The sequence below is a fragment of the Hyaena hyaena genome, unplaced genomic scaffold (assembly GCF_003009895.1).
Source record: "Hyaena hyaena isolate Hyena2069 unplaced genomic scaffold, ASM300989v1 scaffold_22, whole genome shotgun sequence".
NCBI lineage: Eukaryota > Metazoa > Chordata > Mammalia > Carnivora > Hyaenidae > Hyaena > Hyaena hyaena.
In genome coordinates, this window is record NW_024080654.1 from 6,457,116 (window position 1) to 6,477,364 (window position 20,249).

General features: G+C 53.0%; 1 protein-coding gene across 1 annotated transcript in view; it reads left to right on the top strand.

Moving 5' to 3' along the window:
• The window catches only part of CUL4A (cullin 4A), a 46,550-nt gene that overhangs the window by 17,568 nt on the left and 8,733 nt on the right, over nt 1–20,249 (top strand). The window contains exons 6-16 of the mRNA XM_039226639.1: nt 1,580–1,742; nt 2,212–2,301; nt 3,811–3,893; nt 6,934–7,001; nt 8,207–8,325; nt 10,594–10,786; nt 12,312–12,416; nt 12,680–12,790; nt 12,873–12,958; nt 13,373–13,480; nt 19,759–19,872. Coding sequence (XP_039082570.1) covers nt 1,580–1,742; nt 2,212–2,301; nt 3,811–3,893; nt 6,934–7,001; nt 8,207–8,325; nt 10,594–10,786; nt 12,312–12,416; nt 12,680–12,790; nt 12,873–12,958; nt 13,373–13,480; nt 19,759–19,872 — 1,240 coding nt within the window. The remainder of the gene's footprint in view (nt 1–1,579; nt 1,743–2,211; nt 2,302–3,810; nt 3,894–6,933; nt 7,002–8,206; nt 8,326–10,593; nt 10,787–12,311; nt 12,417–12,679; nt 12,791–12,872; nt 12,959–13,372; nt 13,481–19,758; nt 19,873–20,249) is intronic.

Sequence of the window (20,249 nt, forward strand, 5' to 3'; positions counted from 1 at the left end):
TGAAATCTGCTGCTGCACTTGTGCTAGACTCGCGCTCACACCTGCAGAAAGGGCAGCCTTTGTTCGGAGAAACAGCACGGACGGCGGCACCGGATGGCGGCAGATCACATAGCCGCTCCGCTGAAAGCACTTTTCTGAGAGGTTCAGCACCTACTCATTGAGCGAGTCTGCGGCACGGCTCTAGGGGATGACCGTTATCGGCTCCACTCTACAGACGGAGAAACTGAGTCAGCAAGCTCCCAGGTGGTTGGGCCGCGGGGTCTGAACTGTTCATTTGTGAACATAGTTTATAAAATAACATGTCGTGTAAACTGTAAGCCCTGCTTATGGCTTAGACGATGGCAGCCTCAGGCTGCCATCAAGGCAGGAAAGCTGAGTGGGATAGTGCGGTCCAGGCAGGATGGGGAGGGAGAGTAAGCCCTGGCCCGGTCCTGAGCTTTGCAGAGCTAGCAGGAGCAGCGAGCAGCTGAGGTACGGAAGTGGTAGTGAAGCAAAGGAAGCGGTGAGTTTGAAGTGCAGTCTGTGTGAAGCGGGAGCCGCCCAGATGCACAGGGTGTGGAGGACGGAGACCTGACGCCGGGAAGGCCGCCTGGTGGCCGCGAGCAGCTGAAGCCATAAGTGGAGGTTGAGATTTTAGAAAGAAGAGCCTAGCAACAGTGAACACTTCTTCCATACCACACCGGCTACCTGCCTGACCCAGGGTGGAAGGGGATGCCAGGGGTAGAGCAGTGCGCAGGATGCCATTTACGGTTAAGGAAGGACAGGCAGAGACCCAGAGGCACTGCAAGCAGGGGGCGGGTCAGGATTCAAACCCAGGTAGCCGGCTTGAGACCACAGGAGACCCAGACCTGCATCTCCTACAGGGAACCAGAAAGGCCCCCCGTTGTATGCACTGGAAAGGGTTCACCACAGAAGGGGCTCCCCAGAAGCCACACTCACCTGCCTACTGCTCCCCGCCGCTCCCCGCGCCGCCCTTCAGGAGACCCCACTGGGTCCAGGCACTGAGTTTTGTCTACCTGCTCAGTGTCTGGCTCCTGAGGGGCCTGTGGAGGTGTTTGAACAGAGCCTAGAACCTGTTTTCTGGTGGTGTCCGCACAACAGCTCAGAGCTGGATCTCCTCCTGCTTCCTCAGTGACAAGCTGAGGGCCTGTGGTGGCCTCTTAACGGCATGTTTCACACTCCAATCACCAAGGGAGGGGACCGAGCGCCAGCAGAGGAAGAGGTGTATGGCGAGCCCTGGAGAGGGACCAGAGCCGGAAAAGGGAAGGATCGCGGGCTGGCCGGGTGGCGAGTGTGTGATCCCGCAGCAAGAGGAAGGCTGTGAGCTGTGCCGTTTGCAGGTTGATGTGCTTCTTGGTGATAAGCCTGACCCACCCCGGGACACAGCCTTGCTGAGAAGCAAATACGAGGCACACGAGGCTGGCCAGAAATGAAAACACAGCCAAGGAGTGCTTGGCAGGTGGATTGAGAGAATTAGCAAATCAACGCTGTGGGCTGAGTGACAGCGTAGCTTGGAGCTTCACCTAGAACTTCTAAAACATGAAACTAAAATGTAGTTTTTTCTTTACTGTTTGTACAGGGATATGGGATTGGAGCTTTTCAGAAACCATATCATTAGTGATAAAATGGTTCAGAGTAAAAGTATTGATGGAATTTTGCTATTAATTGAACGTGAAAGAAACGGCGAAGCTGTGGATCGGAGTTTATTGAGAAGTCTGCTGAGTATGCTGTCTGACCTTCAGGTAACCCGTCCCGTCCTGAATGTTACCAGTAATTCCTAAGAATCTGTCTGTATCTGCTGAGTGTGCTCTCTGACCTTGGGTAACCCATCCCATGCTAAATGCCCTAATGCTTCCTAATAGTCTATCTACTTACAACAAAATAAATGGGTACGTGAAAGATTTAAATGCAAAAAAATGAAATAAAAGTGCCTGTTAAAAATGAGCAAGGGGTGTGGCTGTCAGGCTAATGCCAGACCAGGAGCCCCAGAGGAAGCTCCTTAGTACAGACCCGGTGCTCCAGGGCAAGGCCGAGAGCCTGTGACACCCGGGGAGGAGAGCATGCGGTAGGCTGGCGCCCACCGAGGCCCATGAGGGAGCGGCCCATGGGCACCCTCGAGGCAGCCTTGCTCCCTGAAAGCTTGGGTGTATCAGCACTTCCAAGCACAGATTTCTTTTCTGTAATTGGTCAGTAACTCTGCTTTTTTCTTAGGTCTATAAAGATTCATTTGAAGTGAGATTTTTGGAAGAAACTAATTGCTTATATGCTGCAGAAGGCCAGAGATTAATGCAAGAAAGAGAGGTAAGACAAGGAAGTACTTCTGAATCGCCTTATTTCTTTTTATAGATGTGCATTTAAGTTAATTTCTAATAGTTTGTCTTTCCACATACACATTTTATAAGAAATCTTCTGAAAGCCACAACCTAGCTGAAATCCTCGGTAACAAACTCCATTGTTATGACAGTAAAGAATTAATTTCTTTTTTTTTTTAATGTTTTATTTGCTTCTGAGAGAAAGAGCAGGGGAGGGGCAGAGAGAGAGGGAGACAAAGAATCCAAAGCAGGCTCCCGGCTCTTAGCTGTCCGCACAGAGCCCGACATAGGGCTCAAACCCATGAACCACGAGATCATGACCTGAGTCAAAGTCGGACGCTTAACCGACTGAGCCACCCAGGTGCCCCAAGAGTTAATTTCTTATAACTCAGAAACTTTTTAAATGTCTGTTTTCGAGAGTGAGTGCAAGCGGGGGATGGGCAGAGAGAGAGAGGACAGAGGATCCCAAATGGGTTCTGTGCTGACGGCAGTGAGCCCGACGCAGGGCCCGAACTCACGAACTGTGAGATCGTGACCTGAGCCAAAGTTGGGTGCTCCACCGACTGAGCCTCCCAGGTGCCCCTGCCTTAAAGACTTTCTTATTGCGCTTCCCCTGCCGAATAAAAAAGCCAATAAGATAGCTTCTCCACGCAGAGTAACTCAGGTTAAAGTAAGAGGATAAAAGGTCAATCTTAACTGTACAGATAACCCACGCGCACCTCAAACCTTCCATTTGTGTGAGGCAGTGGAAAACATTACCCAGGAGACCACAGGAAAATAATGCAATAGTTGTCCTGTGAACCCACCGTCGTGGTAAGCGGTTTCGAAGGAGTCAGAGCAGGGACCGCAGGGAGCCCCTGGGGACCTCCCCCAAATGTCACTCGTCACAGCACAGGGCGCACGGACTGTCGGCTCTCCCTCCCGTTCTGGAGGGGACGCAGCCTGTGCAGCACCCGGCCTTGCTGCCACCACCACTAAGCCAGAGAAGTGTCGTGGGGCCTCCTGTGCACGGAACGCGCACCACGGCCTGCTGCAGCCGCGCTGCGCAGCACCCTCGAGTGAACGCCCCGTCTGCCGGTCAGCTTTTGCTGACCCCGCTCATTTGGGACCTGGGGTGCCAGTAGGCCTGCACCCCCTGACCCGGGTGCCACTGCTCACCTGCCACAGGGCCTCCATGACGGCAGGGACCCGTGGCCTCGTCCTGAGAACTCGGTGGTGAGCAGGGCACCGCAGGGAGGCGCTCACTCTAGAGGTCACTTTTATGCTCCAGAATTGAGTTTAAGGAAACTTTGTACTACGAATCTTGCCCTCCCCTGTTCATCTGTTCTGACACTTGCCTTGAATATATATGGTGCCCTTTTTTTTAAAAAAAAAATTTAAAAAATTTTTCTTTGTTCACCAATGTTTCAGCTTCTTGGGTAACATCAAGAATCTTTGTTACTTTAAAAAAAAAAAAAGAATCTTTGTTACTGACATGTTTAAATATTGTGTTTGGAAGGTTCCAGAATATCTTAACCATGTAAGTAAGCGTTTAGAGGAAGAAGGAGACCGAGTAATCACGTATTTAGACCACAGCACACAGTGAGTACTATTCGTTTACTCAGTTCTTGCAATTTGATGATAGTGAACCCTGTGCCTGGCTGGTTAGTGACATAAATGGCACCTTTGTGGACCCATCCAGTACTATCGGAGTACTTCTGCAGAGTACTTAGCAGGGTTTGCTTATGTTGTGTGTGATTATCCAGCACCTGTAAGTCACAGGTGCCCTGTCATGAGTACCTGAGGCCAGGGTACTTGGGTCTTGGGGTCTTGGGGTTTATAGATTAGGATTCTGTTTATGTTGACAGAGTATAATTGAATATATTTAGATTGTGAACTTTTTTGTTGGATGTGGAATGTAGCTGTAATTTTCATTTATGGTATTAAGTCACGTTATTTTTTCTTTCCATCTAATTTTTTTTTCTCTAAACCTGAGGTTGGTAAGTAGCCAGGGAAAAGTAAAAGGGAAAACTGTGAATGTCTGTTTCTCACCCTGCACGTAACATTTATTCGAGCGAGGAGAGCTAGGAAGAGAGCGGGAGCTGGAGGCGAGACGGAAGGCCGGAAGGCGCGGCAGGGCGGCACCGGGAGAGGGCGGAGGGCGGAGGGTCAGGAGGGAAGGGTCACGTTGCTCTTAGACACTTGACGGGCCCACGAGGAGCCCCAGATCTGCAGAGGAGGACAGGCATGCTGAAGCCAGGACGGCCGTGTCCCAGGCGCGCTGGGGAGCCACGGCAGCAGGGATGCACGGGGGACGGGGGGCGAGCCGTATCGGATCGTGTCAGGGTTGGATAAGAGTCTTTGCTGAGTATCCACTGCACTTTTTTCGGTCGATATTTTCCACATACCGTGGAGTTCAAGAACAGGCCACGCTAGCTCGTGTACCAGTCAGGGAGATATATATGTGTATGTGGTAGATCACGGTGAAGAGCAGAGGACTCGCCAGCCCAGCTCGGGGTGGAGGAGGGGTGGGGCTCCGGGGTCCCCGGGCGTCCTACTTCGTGACCCGTAGGCGGTGGGCACAGTGGTCCTTTTCTCTTTTGAGCGTGCTTATCCACTGCTGTGTATACGCTAGATTGGAAGTTCCTCCCAATTTTAGTAACTATATTGCTCAGAAGTGTATGCAAATTATTTAAGCAAAGGAATAACAGGGAAAGGAGGTTCACCTCCAGGCTCAGGCACAGGTGGGTGGAGGGCGCACTGACTGAGGCGGCCTCTGCCACGCTGGGTGATTCAGATGTCACAAAGCACACAGTTGTCACAAGGACAGGAGAGGGAAGCTGCAGGTGACCAAGCCACACCTGCCTTAGCGCCGGGCTCCGGGCGCCCCTTCCTGCCCCGGCTGCCCCCAGAGCACAGTGGGCAGCAGCCTGCATGTGGAGCACGCTCAAGCTGCACCTTGTCACCCGCCAGACGCCGCAGCCAGGTCACTCGGCAGGCTCTGCCTTGGGGACTCTCATCCCTCAGTGTGGGAAGGACCCCGTCTCCTGCTGCTTGGCATGGTCAGCGAACTGTCATTGTGGATTAGAAGATCGATCCTTGGGCGCTGGGGGGGGACCTGTCCCGGCCCCTGGGCTTACACGGGTGTTGTGTGGAGTGAAAACGGTGATGGTGTCCAGGCCACCTGCTGCCTGGAGGCATGGTTCTGTGAACGCAGGAAAAGGTGGGCGCTCGGCGGAGTCCGTCACAGGAAACTGCACATCAGAACGACAGTGGGGCTCTGCCTCACACTCGCTGCAGTGGCTTTTTGAGTAAAAAGGCGGCACGAAGCACTGGCGAGGACGAGAAGCTGGAGCCGCTGTGCGTGGCCCATAGGAACGCGGGCAGCTGCCTGAAGACGGATTGGCTCCTCAGAGCGGCAGTCAGTTAGGTGTTTTCTGACATTCTAGTTCCACTCCTAAAACAGAGAAATAAAAACATACACAAAACTTGCAAATACTCAAGGCAGTGCTACTCAGCAGTCAGCAAGGAGAAGCCGTCCGCTGCCAGCTGATAACTGTCCCCGAAGCTGTTTGGAGGAGGCTCAGGCGCACTGCTGGCCCTCCCTGCTGTCAGCCTCTGACCTGCGCCCTCACCTCCTGTCACCCTGCTGCCAAGGCAGACCCTCGCCCCTTGCTCTGCTGCTCAGTGGGCACAGTCCCCCGGTCTGCCCCTTCGCAAGGAGGGTATGTGCTTTCTCTGGGGTCACTGTGAAGTTTAAGTAAGATGGGCCGTTGGAAAGTTATTTATGAAGCAAAGGCTTGGGAAGATGCCCAAAATCTATAATCCTGGGACTAAAGCACATGTCTGATTAAGAAAAAAAAGAAGAAAACAACAAAACTGAAGTGAACTGCGGAATATGTACTCGGGAAGGCAGTTGTGTGTGTCTCTGTGACTGTGGCAGTCATGCTTGGTGATGTTCAAATACTCGGTTTCAGGTGATGCTCCTGTGGAGTGGGCCTCACGCAGGAGCTTCCTTTTTTTTTTTTTTTTTATTTATTTCTGAGAGAGAGAGAGAGACAGAGGGAGACAGCATATGAGCAGGGGAGGGTCAGAGAGAGAGGGAGACACAGAACGTGAAACAGGCTCCAGGCTCTGAGCTGTTAGCACAGAGCCTGATGCGGAGCTCGAACGCACAAACCGCGAGATCATTACCTGAGCAGAAGTCGGACACTTAACCAACTGAGCCACCAGGCGCCCCGAGGAGCTTCCTTGATAAGTGGTGATGGGTGGGTTATGGGGCCTGAGGCAGAGGCAGAGCCTCAGCCTTGGCGGGGGGGGGGGGGGGGGGGGGGGGGGGGGGGGGGGGCTGGCGAGCCAGCGCGCCTAGCATTCAAAAGGCAAAGCCTCATTTTGACTATTGCCAGCCAGGCGCACTTGTGTCTCTGTCTGCCGGGGTCTCCTTTTCCCTGGACCCCTGCCCCCTGCGCTGTTTACTAGATTGTAGAAAGCCTTCAGAGTCTCCGGAGGAGGGAAGGGGCTGTTCCCTGGAGGAGGGAAACTCCTATGGGGCCTGCTGACCGTGAATGCCACATCTTTGTGGGTGATCAGAGTCTCTCCATTAACTTAACTGCTGACACTTTGTCTCTTTGCCTCATAATAGGAAACCACTGATTGCTTGTGTGGAGAAACAGCTTTTGGGAGAACATTTAACAGCAATTCTGCAGAAAGGTAGATTTTCCTAAATCTTGTGTCAGTTACCTGCACGGTCGCCCTTGACATTTTAAGGAAGTGACTGAAACATCGTAAATACCAGCATGAGGATATCTATTATAATAAGGCAGTCACTAAAAACCATTAGCGACAATGAGCATGTCAGCCCTGAGCAGAAAATCAGTTCAGGGAAATCGTGAAAGGTGTCTGGTCGAGACGGAGGAATCACAGGACGTACTGTGTTCAGCTGAAGCTGCTGGGACACCCTCTGGGCCACAGACACCTTGCATCCGGGCCCTCATGCAGTGCCCACGGGCGCCGGCACACACACAGCTCCTGCGGGCCTCCTCCCCAGGCCTCCCCGAGGGGCTGACCGTCACGCGGACTGCCAGGGGCTGGGGACTTGGGCCAGGGTCCCGAGTACCCTGGACAGACCCCACCGACTGGCAGCAGGACCGTGCCCTCTTGTGCCACTTCCCTCGTGCTGCTTGTCGGACCCTGGTGACATCCCGGAGGAGTGTCCCGCGTGCCCTCCTGTGGGTCTGTGCCCTTCACAGTGCGCTTGGCTCTGGAGTTCAGAGTGCACAGCCTCATCCTCTAGAACACTGGGCACTTCACATTACTTTGTGTAACTATTAAGTGTGTAATGTCACCATTTGAAAGGCATGATGGGGTTGTGGGATTTATTTCAAGGTATTGGAGACCTTAAAGCTTAATGGTGGGAAGGCCCATAATTATAAATGTCAACTATAAATTGTAAGAAAAATAAAGAGCCACATATATTCTGACGTGGGTTCTGCTCGGCCAGCTGGTAGTAGTGCCTCTAAGGAGACACCGGAGCGTAGGGTTTCCACGCGCAGCCAGAGCAAAGCCAGGAGGGGAGAGCTGGCATTACTGAGCACCTTCATGTGATATCACCTTAGGTGTCTTCTAAGCGAATACAGTGAGTGAACTGACAGGTTATACTCAGTACCCCCGCCCCGACAGACCGGCTCCCGGAGCGATGATAGTGAGAGGTGGCCTGGGGCCAGCCGCTGCCTTAGTGACACCAGGGCTCTGGCCCCCAGAGCAGCATCCTTGCGGTGGGGCCCGGCCTCCAGGGCGGGTCTCTGCATGTGGCCTGGGGCAGCTGGCCCGCCTAGAAGTACGTGTCGGCCCCACATGTCGGAGGCCCGCACGCTGACCCCCTGCTGAGCCGCCTCACGCCTGCCATATCCCCGCAGGGCTCGACCAGCTGCTGGATGAGAACCGAGTGCCCGACCTCACCCAGATGTACCAGCTGTTCAGCCGCGTGAAGGGCGGGCAGCAGGCCCTGCTGCAGCACTGGAGCGAGTACATCAAGGTGCGCGGGGCCCGTGCAGGGGGTCGGGGGGGTGCCCCAGCTCCCGGCCCTGCGGCTCCTGACACGGTGGGGGGCTCTTTGCGTGGCGGGGGCTGGGGTGGACAGCGGACTTGCACTGCCTCCCCGGGAACTGATGCAGACCTTTCCTGAAAGACGGCCCCGCCCATGAGCGCCCCCAGCCAGCCGGCGGTAAAGGCCACTGTTGGTCACCTGCCCGGCCTCTGGTGCCACGTACAACCACGGCTTTCAAAAAGTTGCCACTTTTGTGAAAGTGCTTTTTTTTAAATACTTCATGCCTTTGCTCATGAGAACGGTCACACGTTCTGGTGTATCCGTCGGGTGTGTGCAGCCACGTTTCCCACTGTGCGGATCTGTTACTGCCGCGGCACTGATCGCTCTGTGGCGCGCCTGCGTGTGTGATGGGAAGGCAGCAGCAGGGCCCTCGTGCTGATGGAGGGGTGGGAGCACAAGGCTGCCCTGGTGACCAGTCGGGGGGCAGCACACTCCGGGGGCGGGGGGCAGGGGCAGCCTGGACTAGATGGACGCCGTGCGCCGGGATCCTGGTAGTGACGCTCCTCTGCAGCCTTGCCCGACGTTAGCATCGGGGGAGCTGGGCCAAGCGTGTGAGGTGTCTCTGTTCTCGCCACTGCGTGTGAATCTGGAATGATCACAGAAAGTTCAGTTAAATAGAAAGGGCAGTGGCAAGCCTGCGTGCTGCCTTATGGAATAATCAGTCCTCAGATTGCTTGTCTGCCTCCACACGGGACACTCGTGCCCGCGAGCATGACTCCCCTGAGATTTTTACACGGCGACGTGGAGCTGGACAGGGTAACTGACTCGCGTCAGCTCAGTAGCGCTTGGAGCAGGAATGCGTGCTGAGCACACGAAGGGCCCCTCTGCTAGCTTCCGTCCAGGTCGTGAAAACCAGTGGTGTGAGCGCTGTTCCTGAGTGTCCGTCAGTGACATGCAGTCACACTGATGACATCGGAGGTTATGTTCAACACTGTCGTTATCACAGTGAAGCTGAGCCCTGACAGCGTGTGTGTGTGATTTTTAAATGCGCTCAGTACGAGAGCGGCTGGGGGAAGCGTCCCTCCCGCGCCAGTTGGCCGTGCGATGTCCTCTCCGGAAGAGGTCGCTGCCCGTTTCAGTTGTAACTTTTCAGCAGTAACCTGGCTCCACTTACATAGGATACATGCTATTAAGACCAGTCTTCCCAAAGTATATGTCTGGTAAAAGACAAAATTGGACTGAGGGAATTCTGAAGATCTTACTGGCTTTATTCAGTGACCCACGGATTGGATGTCATACCATCCAGCAGATAGAAAGGAGCCTGTGTGATAGGGAAGCCTTTTATAGGCAGGAGGGGGCAGGACACGGAAGTTACTGTAGCAGAGAGTGATTGCTTGCGGCAAGGTCACCTTCCTTAGGGGACGCCAGGGGTGTGTCTGGCAGATGACCTCATTAGTGCTGAGAAGCCTAGTGATGGACCACTTGAAGATCCGTTCCTCAGAGGGGCTGAAACTGAGGCTAGGTCAGGTGTTACGTTCTGGTTTGCTGACGTAGGGCTTAGCACGGTGACTCTGGGGCCTGCGGTCTCTCGCTCTCGTTTAAACACAGTGAAGAAAGTGTATCTACCGCAATTTATATAATCAAACAGCTGTCTTTGTCACATACAGACTTTTAGTGATGTTTCATGTAGCATTTTTGAGTTAAAAATACAGCCTAAAACTGGGCCTTGCTTAGCAGTGGAAGAGAAAGGAAATTATAGTCAAGAAGTCTAAGGAGGCATGTTGGGTTAATGGGAATGTCTGAGAAATTTATAAGTGAAAGTTTTGGGGTTTTTAATGTTAATTTATTTTTGAGGGGTTGGGGGGGCAGAGAGAGAGAGAGAGAGAGAGCATCCCAATGGAGCCCAACACGGGGCTTGAACTCACAGACTGTGATGTGAGATCATGACCCAAGCTGGCATCAACAGGTGGATGTTCAGCCGAACTGGTGTTCAGCCACCCAGGTGCCCCAGTTAAAGTTGTTGCTGTTTTTAAGCGATGGACATTTTCCCACTAATAACTTCTTCCAAAAGCAGAATTCAAACACCAAAGCATTAATTGTATATTCACTTAACTTCTTGAATGTGGACTGAATTTGTGGACTTTTGAAATGGTTTAGTATTTGACACAAGCAGTGATTATTTATATTAAAGTCTCATGATCAGTAGCAGGAGAGCATGTGTGGTACCTGCCGCTGATTCGGTGTGTGTTCTCGTAGACTTTCGGGACAACAATTGTCATCAATCCTGAGAAGGACAAAGATATGGTACAAGACCTGCTGGATTTTAAGGACCGGGTGGACCACGTGATAGAAGTGTGCTTCCAGAGGAACGAGAAGTTCATCAACTTGATGAAGGAGTCCTTTGAGACGTTTATCAATAAGAGGCCGAATAAGCCCGCAGAACTCATAGGTAGAAATGCATTTCCAGACATTGTTTTAATATGGGAAAAGAAAGCAGAACTTAAGCAGAAAATTTCCCCAGAATCTTCAAGTTCCCCTTGGGAAGGGTGGGGAAGGAGTCGTATTATGCCCTGTTGTGCATACACGTACCCTGTGTGTGGACACGCACGCGGCATTTGTCAGGGAGAAAGGAGCAGCTTGATGTCCCAGAAGAAGGAAGAGACAGTCCGGCTGTGCCCCGCCCGTGCTTCTGGGGCCGGCTGCTCCAGAGCCGCGGTCGGTAAGGATGGACTCTGGTTCTGTCTCGAGCACAGCCAGTGGTTTGTGCTCCGAAGCTGGGAGAAGAGGGTTTGGTACACACGAATGCCCGGTGTTACGAGGGTGACACGGTCAGCCTCTGGGGCACGTCTGGCATGAAGATGTATCGTGTCCGGTCTTTGCATTCTCTCACCAGTATTAAAGTAGGATAGAATTGGATGAGGTCTTAAAAGATCACATATTTTAAGATGAAACCGTTTTTATCACTTTATGTGATTACGTGGTGGAAACACCAGAGCGTATTTCAGGATCGTGGACTCTCACTAGTCGGTGACAATGTTCAGGCAAAGGGCAAAAAAAGATGTGATAATAGTGATTCAGCATGGGGCCTCTTGACGATCATTGAGGTTGTGTGATGGGAACATGGGGTTTATTATGCATTCGTCTACCTCTGTGTGTGTTCAGAGGATTTCATAAAAAGTTGTGAAGGGAAAAAATTAATAAAAGCAGCAAGAAAAGGGGCATCTGGCTGGCTCAGCCAGTGGAGCGTATGACTCTTAATCTTGCTGTTGTGGGTTCGAGGCCCACGTTTACTTTATGTATTTATTTATTTATTTTTAAATGTTTTATTTATTTTTGAGAGAGAGAGACAGTGTGAGCAGGGGAGGGTCAGAGAGAGAGGGAGACACAGAATCTGAAACAGGCTCCAGGCTCTGAGCTGTCAGCACAGAGCCCGACACGGGGCTTGAACCCACGAACCGTAAGATCATGACCTGAGCCGAAGTCGGATGCTCAACCGATGAGCCACCCAGGCGCCCCAAGATTACTTTAAAAAATTAAATTTTAAAAAAATAAAAATGCAGCAACAACCACAAAAAATTCACAAGGCAGTTTACTTTGGCCTCTTATACCACCTTCTGGATTGTGGTTTCCAGAGATGGATACGGGACTCTTGGGGTTTGGGCTTCTAGAAGGCACCGCCGGTCTGCGGCATCGCTCTCCCCTGTGTTCAAGCGTGCCGCGTCTTGAAGGCAGGGCCCTCCGGTTTCTGGAGTAATAGTGTCATTATTTATTCTCACATGACTTGAAAATACTTTTCTTAGAAAAATAACAAAATCTTCCTTTTGTCATAAAGTAAAATATTTTTGGAAAGGTTCTAGAGTGTTGCTGTCTACTTTTTGCTTATAGAAATAAAGATGTTCTTTTTTTTCTATTTAGAAAGTGTATTATACAACAAATATTTGTTTTTCAAATATTTTAAACTTTTACTCTCACAGCAAAACATGTTGATTCAAAGTTGCGAGCGGGCAATAAAGAAGCGACCGATGAGGAGCTGGAGAGGATTCTCGACAAGGTCATGATAATATTCAGGTTCATTCATGGTGAGACACGCTTGGTGCTGTTCCTGTCGCCCCTGAGCACGGAGGGATGAGGCGGCGCGTCCGCATGCAGGGCCCGCGTTTCCTTGAGACGGACGGACGGAAACGTTCCCGCTTCCGTGTCCCCGCAGGGAATGGGGGTGGGCGCCCGCCGACAGCAGCGTGGGCCTCCTCCTGCGCGGATGTCCCTCACGGGCCCCTGCTGAGTGAGTGCGTGTTAATGGTCCAACGTCTCACGCCATTTTCATTTGCTTATTTATGAACAGGGAAAGATGTCTTTGAAGCCTTTTATAAAAAAGATTTGGCAAAAAGACTCCTTGTTGGAAAAAGTGCCTCAGTAGATGCCGAAAAGTCTATGTTGTCCAAACTAAAGCACGGTAAGCGTGTGGGCCCCGGGGTGTGCCCTTGCGTGCGCTGGCCTTGTCCCCCGGGGTGCTCACGCCTCCGCTTGTGTCCCAGAGTGCGGCGCGGCGTTCACCAGCAAGCTGGAGGGCATGTTCAAGGACATGGAGCTGTCCAAGGACATCATGGTGCAGTTCAAGCAGGCAAGCTCTATTTGTTTCGCGTTAGCCCTACAGGGGCCTCCCCACTTTAAGTTGTGCGCGGAGGTGGCGTAAGCCACGCAAAACCCTCCGCCTCAAGAATCACACTGCTCACGTCCACGAGTTCAAATAACTAAAGTTCAAAGTGAAAAAGAAAAGTAACCCGTAAAAATGTATAAAAAATTTTGACTTAAAGAAGTACCATCATATCCTGCATCGGTAACATCACCAGAAAAGGAAAAATGCCCCACGTGCTTTTGGAACATGTGTGGCTTCTGGGGCTGTGTCTTCTTAGGACTAGATCCAAACACGTGTGGAGCTGCATTTTGGAAATTACACCGTTCACTCTTTAATAAGCTAGTTATTTTTGATGATACTCTACAGTAACTGTTTTATCTTGGTTTTCTTTGTTTTCAGTATATGCAGAATCAAAGCGATCCAGGCTGTATAGATCTAACAGTGAACATACTTACAATGGGATACTGGCCAACATACACCCCTATGGAAGTGCATTTAACTCCAGAAGTAAGTGTTTCAAAGAGCCTTTACCCTTTATTTTTCATATATCAGTGTTGCCAAAGTGCTATTTATTTTTGAGAGAGAGAGAGACAGAGTGCGAGTGGGAGAGGGGCAGAGAGAGAGGGAGACAGAATCTGAAGCAGCTCCAGGCTCTGAGTTGTCAGCAGAGCCAAACACGGGTCTCGAACTCACAAACCGTGAGACCATGACCTGAGCCAAAGCCAAGAGTTGGATGTTTAACAGACTGAGCCACACAGGCATCCCTGAAGTAAATTTTTTTTTAATGTTTTATTTATTTCTGAGAGAGAGAGAGAGAGAGAGACAGAGTGAGCAGGGGAGGGTCAGAGAGAGAGGGAGACACAGAATCTGAAACAGGCTCCAGGCTCTGAGCTGTCAGCACAGAGCCCGACGCGGGGCTCAAACCCACGAACCATGAGATCATGACTTGAGCCGAAGTCAGATGCTTAACCGATGAGCTACCCAGGTGCCCCACTGAAGTGAATTTTTAAAAGTGTTTGGGGAACAGGCACCTGGGGGACTCAGTCGGCTAAATGTCCAACTTCAGCTCTGGTCATGATCTCACAGTTCGTGGGCTCCATGCTGACAGCTCAGAGCCTGGAGCCTGTTTCAGATTCTGTTCTCTCTCTCTCTGCCCTTCCCTGCTCACGCTTTGTGTCTCTCTCCCAAAAATAAATAAACATCAAAAAAATTTTTTTTAATATGTTTGGGGAATAGTTGTGGAAACCAAATATATTTTTAATAATTGTTTTAAATGTTTTATTTGAGAGAGAGAGAAAGGAAGTGCACAAGTCGGGGAGGGGCAGAGGATCTGAGGTGGGCTCCCCGCCAACAGCAGAGAGTCCGATGTTGGGCTTGAACTCCTAGACCTCGAGATCATGACCTGAGCCAAAGCTGGACGCCTGACCGGCTGAGCCGCGCAGGCGCCGCCCTGTGGCCTTCTTACACAGGTACCATGCACAAGAGATGCCACCTGTCACGTGTTTAAGGAGAAGCCTTTTAAAATCATAAAAGCAAAACTGCAGGGTCCTCGCAGCCTCTGGAAAGCAGCGTCTCTCCGGGACGGCCTGTGTCCTCACCTGACTCCCGACGGCCCGAGTGCGCCGGCTGGCCGTGGGGGAGGGGCACGGGCGCTGCCGGGCATCCCGTCCCACTGCGCGCCTGTGGGCGCCGCTGCTCAGGTCCTCGCGCGTCCGCTGCTACCGTGGGCACACCGGGGGCTTGCAGACGGGGCGGGAGGGTCCTGGGCTCGGGAGCTTAGTCACCATCAGCCCGAGGGCCATTAATCGTGATTGTAGGTGACGGGATGGAGGCTGGTTTGGTGCGGGGCCGGGAGGAAAGAACAGCAGGCACCAGGGCCTTCTAGAAAGACCAGTATAGGCACCTGGGAGCCTGGGCCAGGGACAGCCTGTCCTGAGGCTGTTCATTCCGTTTCCAAGACTCTTTTCAGGATTTTCTTCTGTCTCTGATCACTGGCTGCCTTTGTAGTTCTCTCCCTTTTGCGTTTGTTGTCGTGGGTTGTTGACGTACAGGTGACCTACCGTGTTCCTCGTGTTCCCCTGGTCGCCCCCGCCCCTGCTCCGCACGCTACGCTCCCGGAGCCCGTCGGCCCCTCTCGGCCCACACGGGCCCTCAGCCTCCAGCCTGCATCCATGGGCCTGAGCGCGCACGCACGGACACCGCACGCTCAGCGCCCCGACTGCTGTCCCCCCTCCTCCCTCCCCGAGTGGCTGTCGTCCGCAGCTGCCACCGCTGTGTCCCGAGCCGCCTGCGGCTTCCACGCCCCCAGTTCCCACCTTCTCCAGGGCCTGTGTGCCCCCCTCCAAGTGAGCCCATCCAGCAAGCCTCGCTCCGGCCCCGTCCGTCCCTAGCACTTGACTGCTGGTTAAGACTTCCCTCCCCAGACCCCTTCTCCAGAAAACCCGCTGTCCCCCCTCACCCTGCCTGCCGGGCCAGGGAGGCCCGTCTGGGTGTGCCTCTTGTGACCCTCTGAGGGCTTTTGCTTATCTTGAGGCCACACACACTTGCAGAGACTTTGCGGGAATAGTTCACAGCACCCCCAGGACGTGTGGCCTGTGTGGTCAGCACTGACGCTAGAGAGAGGCTGCATCGTACCTCCCGCCCAAGCACGTTAGTGGGCACCCCCCGAGATGCCGTGGAGTCAGACAGCTACCTCGGGAGTTTATCCTGAGGGCGCCCTCTCGCCCTCTCCGCCTTCGTGCCGACGCCGTCCAGGCCCCACGGCCGGTACCCCTGGCCTCCTCCTGTGTCAGCTACACCAGCCTCTTCTTCCTTCACGCTCGCACGTCTCAGAGCTGCACGCCTGTCCTCATGAATTGTGTTCGCTGGGCGCGTCCAGAGAGAACCCCACACGATCGCTCAGCCAGCCACACGTCAGGAGGCACCTGTCGTCCGTCCCATCTGTGGCTGATGTCCCCAGTGATCCTTGGTTAAGGGTTAGCTGCCTTCTTGTCTGTGTGGTTAATACTTCTCCTTTCATAACTTTGAAGTAATCTGCGGGAAGGTACGTGGATGTCACGTGAACCTCTTCCCCACTGGATTCTCCTGCTGGGCTGGGCAATCCCTGCTCAGGCCCACTGTCACCTTGATGAACCGCGACCTTCCCTGTCCTCCTCTGGACAGACTCACAGACCTGTGGACTCCTGGCTGCTCGCTCCGGGGCCCCTGCTGTCTCCCGTCCGGCTTCCAGAGCCCCGTCGGCCCCTCTGTCCCTGTGCTGACCCTTGTGGGTTCCTGGTACTTTTCTGTTGTCTAGCAAGAGATGTTGAAGGCTCCTCATACTGTGCCTTGTAAAACTGTCTACGGTGTAGACCCAGAGGTGTAAGCCTGGGTGAAGCTGTGTAGATGCAAAGGATTAAGCCATGGGAGAAACAGTGTAGACACAGACGGTGAAGTTGTGTAGATGCAGAGGCGTAAGCCTGGATGAAGCGGTATAGACGCAGTGAAGTAAGCCTGGGTGAAGCGGTGTAGATGCAGGGGAGTAAGCCATGGGAGAAGCAGTGTAGATGCAGAGAAGTAAGCCTGGGTGAAGTGGTGTAGACGCAGAGGCATAAGCCTGGGTGAAGCGGTATACACGCAGAGGAGTAAGCCTGGATGAAGTGGTGTAGACGCAGGGGAGTAAGCCTGGGTGAAGCAGTGTAGACAGGAGTAAGCCTTGGTGAAGTGGTGTAGACAGGGGAATAAGCCTGGGAGAAGCGGTGTAGACACAGAGTAAGCCGTGGGAGAAGCGATATACACGCAAAGGAGGAAGCCATGGGTGAAGAGGTGTAGACGCAGAGGAGTAAGCCTGGGTGAAGTGGTGTAGATGCAGAGGAGTAAGCCTGGGTGAAGCGGTGTAGACAGAGGAATAAGCTTGGGAGAAGCGGTGTACACTCAGGAGTAAGCCTCGGTAAAGCGTGTAGACCCAGAGGAGTAAGCCTGGGAGAAGCGGTGTAGACGCAGAGGAGTAAGCCTGGGTGAAGTGGTGTAGACGCAGAGGAGTAGGCTGTGGGAGAAGGTGTAGACCCAGAGGAGTAAGCCTGGGAGAAGTGGTGTAGACGCAGAGGAGTAGGCTGTGGGAGAAGGTGTAGACACAGAGGAGTAAACCTGGAAGAAGCAGTATAGACTCAGAGGAGTAAGCTGTGGGAGAAGCGGTGTAGATGCAGAGGAATAAGCTGTGGGTGAAGCGGTGTAGACAGGAGTAAGCCTAGGAGAAGCGGTGTAGATGCAGAGGAGTAAGCCGTGGGTGAAGCAGTGTAGACAGAGGAGTAAGACGTGGGAGAAGTGGAAGCGGTGTAGACACAGAGGAGTAAACCTGGGAGAAGCGATGTACACGCAGAGGAGTAACCTGTGGGTGAAGCGGTGTGGACGCAGAGGAGTAAGCTGTGGGAGAAGCAGTATAGACACATAGTAAACCGAGGGAGAAGCGAATTACAGCTCACCGCTTTAAGCCATACAGCTGAGCGGCACCTTTGTCTAGTTCAAAACGTCGTCTTCATGGCAAACAGAACCCTGCACCCGTGGGGTGAGCACTGTCTCCCGCTCCAGCGCCCAGGCCAGGGCACCTGCTGGGCCACAGACTCCAGATGTGCCTGCTCTGGGTGTTAACATAACTGCACTCACACTTGGTGGCCTTTTGTGTCTGACCTCTTTCACTGGGCGTCCTGGCCTCAAGGCCCATCTGTGTTGTAGCCTAGGTCATGCTTCCTTCCTTTGGGAGGCTGCGTGATGCTTGAACTCACTACCCTGAGATCAACAGTTGGATGCTTAACCCACTGAGCCACCCAGGCGCCCCTAGATGTTTTTGGAAAGAGTTGTTGTCTTTCAGATATATGTGAAAATACTTAGAGACGAAATGATACCGTGCCTGGGATGTGCTGTGGTTGAACATGGGTGGTGGGTGTGGGTGATAGTTCTGAACCCTGAGGACAGGGCTGTCTGGCGGACGTGAGGCCGACGGCACTCTGACGGGGGTGCCACTCGGACGGAGCCGAGATGCTGACAGGTGCCCCGGGCAGGCAGAGCCAGCCTTCGCTCCCATGCACCTGCTGATGCCGTGAGCTCTCTGTCCAGAGGGACAGTCACACATTGCTATAAATGCCCTCAGAGCCAAGTCTGGTTGGAGCAGGCCTCTGTGAGGAGGGGGCTCTGAAGATGAGCGGGGGGGTTCGGAGGTGGATCCGTAGACGGAAGCCCGAAGGAAGACAGCACGCGCGCTCAGTTCAGTGGAGGAAACAAGGGACAGGTGGGTGCGGCGAGCGGCTCTGACGGCCGGGGTCCTGGCAAGCCTTGGATTTTGAGAGAGAGCATGCGAGCTGGGAGGGGCAGAGAGCGAAGGGGACAGAGGATCTGAAGTGGGTTTTGTGCTGACAGCAGAGAGCCAGTGCAGGGCTCAGACTCAGGAGCCGTGAAATCGTGACCTGACCCAAAGTCGGACACTTAACCGACTGAGCCACCCAGGCGCCCCTGAATCTTTTTTTTTTTTATTTTTTAAGTTTATTTTTGAGGGCAGGGGGAGCATGCACACATACTTGAGCATGAGCAGGGGAGGGGTAGAGAGAGAGAGAGAATCCTAAGCGGCCCCCCTCCCCCCCCATCAACATGTCGGGCTTGAGCTCACAAACTGTGAGATCATGACCTGAGCCAAAATCAAGAGTCAGGCACTTAACCAGTTGAGCCACCGGGCGCCCCAAGAGTTTGACCGTATCCTGAGAACTCGGGAGCAGCCGTGGGCACTGGCAGGGCGAGAGCAGAGCGCGGGATGGCGGGCACGCGGCCCTGTGGCCGCCCATGTGTCCGGGGCGGGAGGTAGACACACCACGGAGATCTCGGAAGGAAGGGACGTGTACAGAGACACGGAGGTCTAAGGGAGGCTGCCTGGCACCAGGCTGTTTCCGATGAGGCCTGACTGGGGCCGCCAGGTTTGGCAGCACAGACCTTGGCAGGGTGGTGAGAACGGCCGGGAACCGAGCAAGGGAAGGGATCGGGAGTGCGCCGCACACCAGGAAGCGCACCCAGTCAGTCAGACCGGAACGCCCGTCTGTAATTAAGAGTCGGATGCTGGGGGGAGGCGGGGGGCAGGGGGGGCTGGGCCCCAAAGAAGTGAGAGCACAGCAGGAAAGAACCGTGAGAGGGGCACCTGGGGGCTCAGTCGGCTGAGTGTCCAACTCTTGACTTCGGCTTAGGTCATGATCTTGGGGTTCGTGAGTTCGAGCCCCGTGTTGGGCTCTGTGCTGCCAGCTCAGAGCCTTCTTGGGATTCTCTCCCTCTCTCTCTGCCCCTACCCAGCTTGCGCTCACGCGCTCCCTCTCTCTCTCTCAAAAATAAATAAACTTAAAAAAAAAAAAATTAGAAAGTGTAGAAGGTGAGAGAAGTCCTCCCAGAAAGTAACCGTGGAAACAGTGGCCGACCTGCCTCCGAGGCAACCATGTGCCGGGTGCCTCACAGCAGCGCCCCGGCCGCACGACAGCTGGCGGGATGCAGTGGGGCTGCGACGGCCTGCGTGTGCCCTGGCCCTGCGAGAGCCGCGGGGCGTGGGGACACAGGACACGACCTGTAGTGCAGGAAGGACCGCCTGAAGCAGTGCCAAGCGGCACACGTTCTCACCTGTAATAGAATCATCCAGAAAAACAGCTATCAAAATGCAGAACTGATCTTTTCATTCGGCTGTGAAAAATTTTGAAAACTTTGTAAATTGAGCAGTGTGTGATTCTTTAGATGTATGGTGTTTAGCATAATTAAATTTGTTGTTTTCCTGTGCTTGGCAGATGGTTAAACTTCAGGAAATATTTAAGACATTTTATCTTGGAAAACATAGTGGTCGAAAACTTCAGTGGCAAACCACGCTGGGCCATGCTGTTTTAAAAGCAGAGTTTAAGGAAGTAAGTTCTTTGTCTGTTTCGTGTGTTTTCTATAAATATGTTAATAGAATACTTTAAATTGTGGTTGAACTTTGGTAGCAAACAAAGGAAAAGATCATTCAGTATAACTCAGTACTGTCTTTTCTTGGTCAATAATAATAAACAGCCTAAGGATTAATATTCCAATCAATAAAAGTCAATAAAAATAGGCATTTACCTAGTTGAAAAAAAGAGCAAAGGAGTGTGCGCTTCAGCAGCACATGTGCTAGAATTGGAATGCAGAGATCTGCGTGGCAACCCCGAATGTGTGAAGCTTCCAGGCTTAGAAAAGAGAGAAGGCAAAGGATGTGAAGAGGCAGCTCATTAAAGCAAGACTAAGAAATCAAATTCATTGAAAA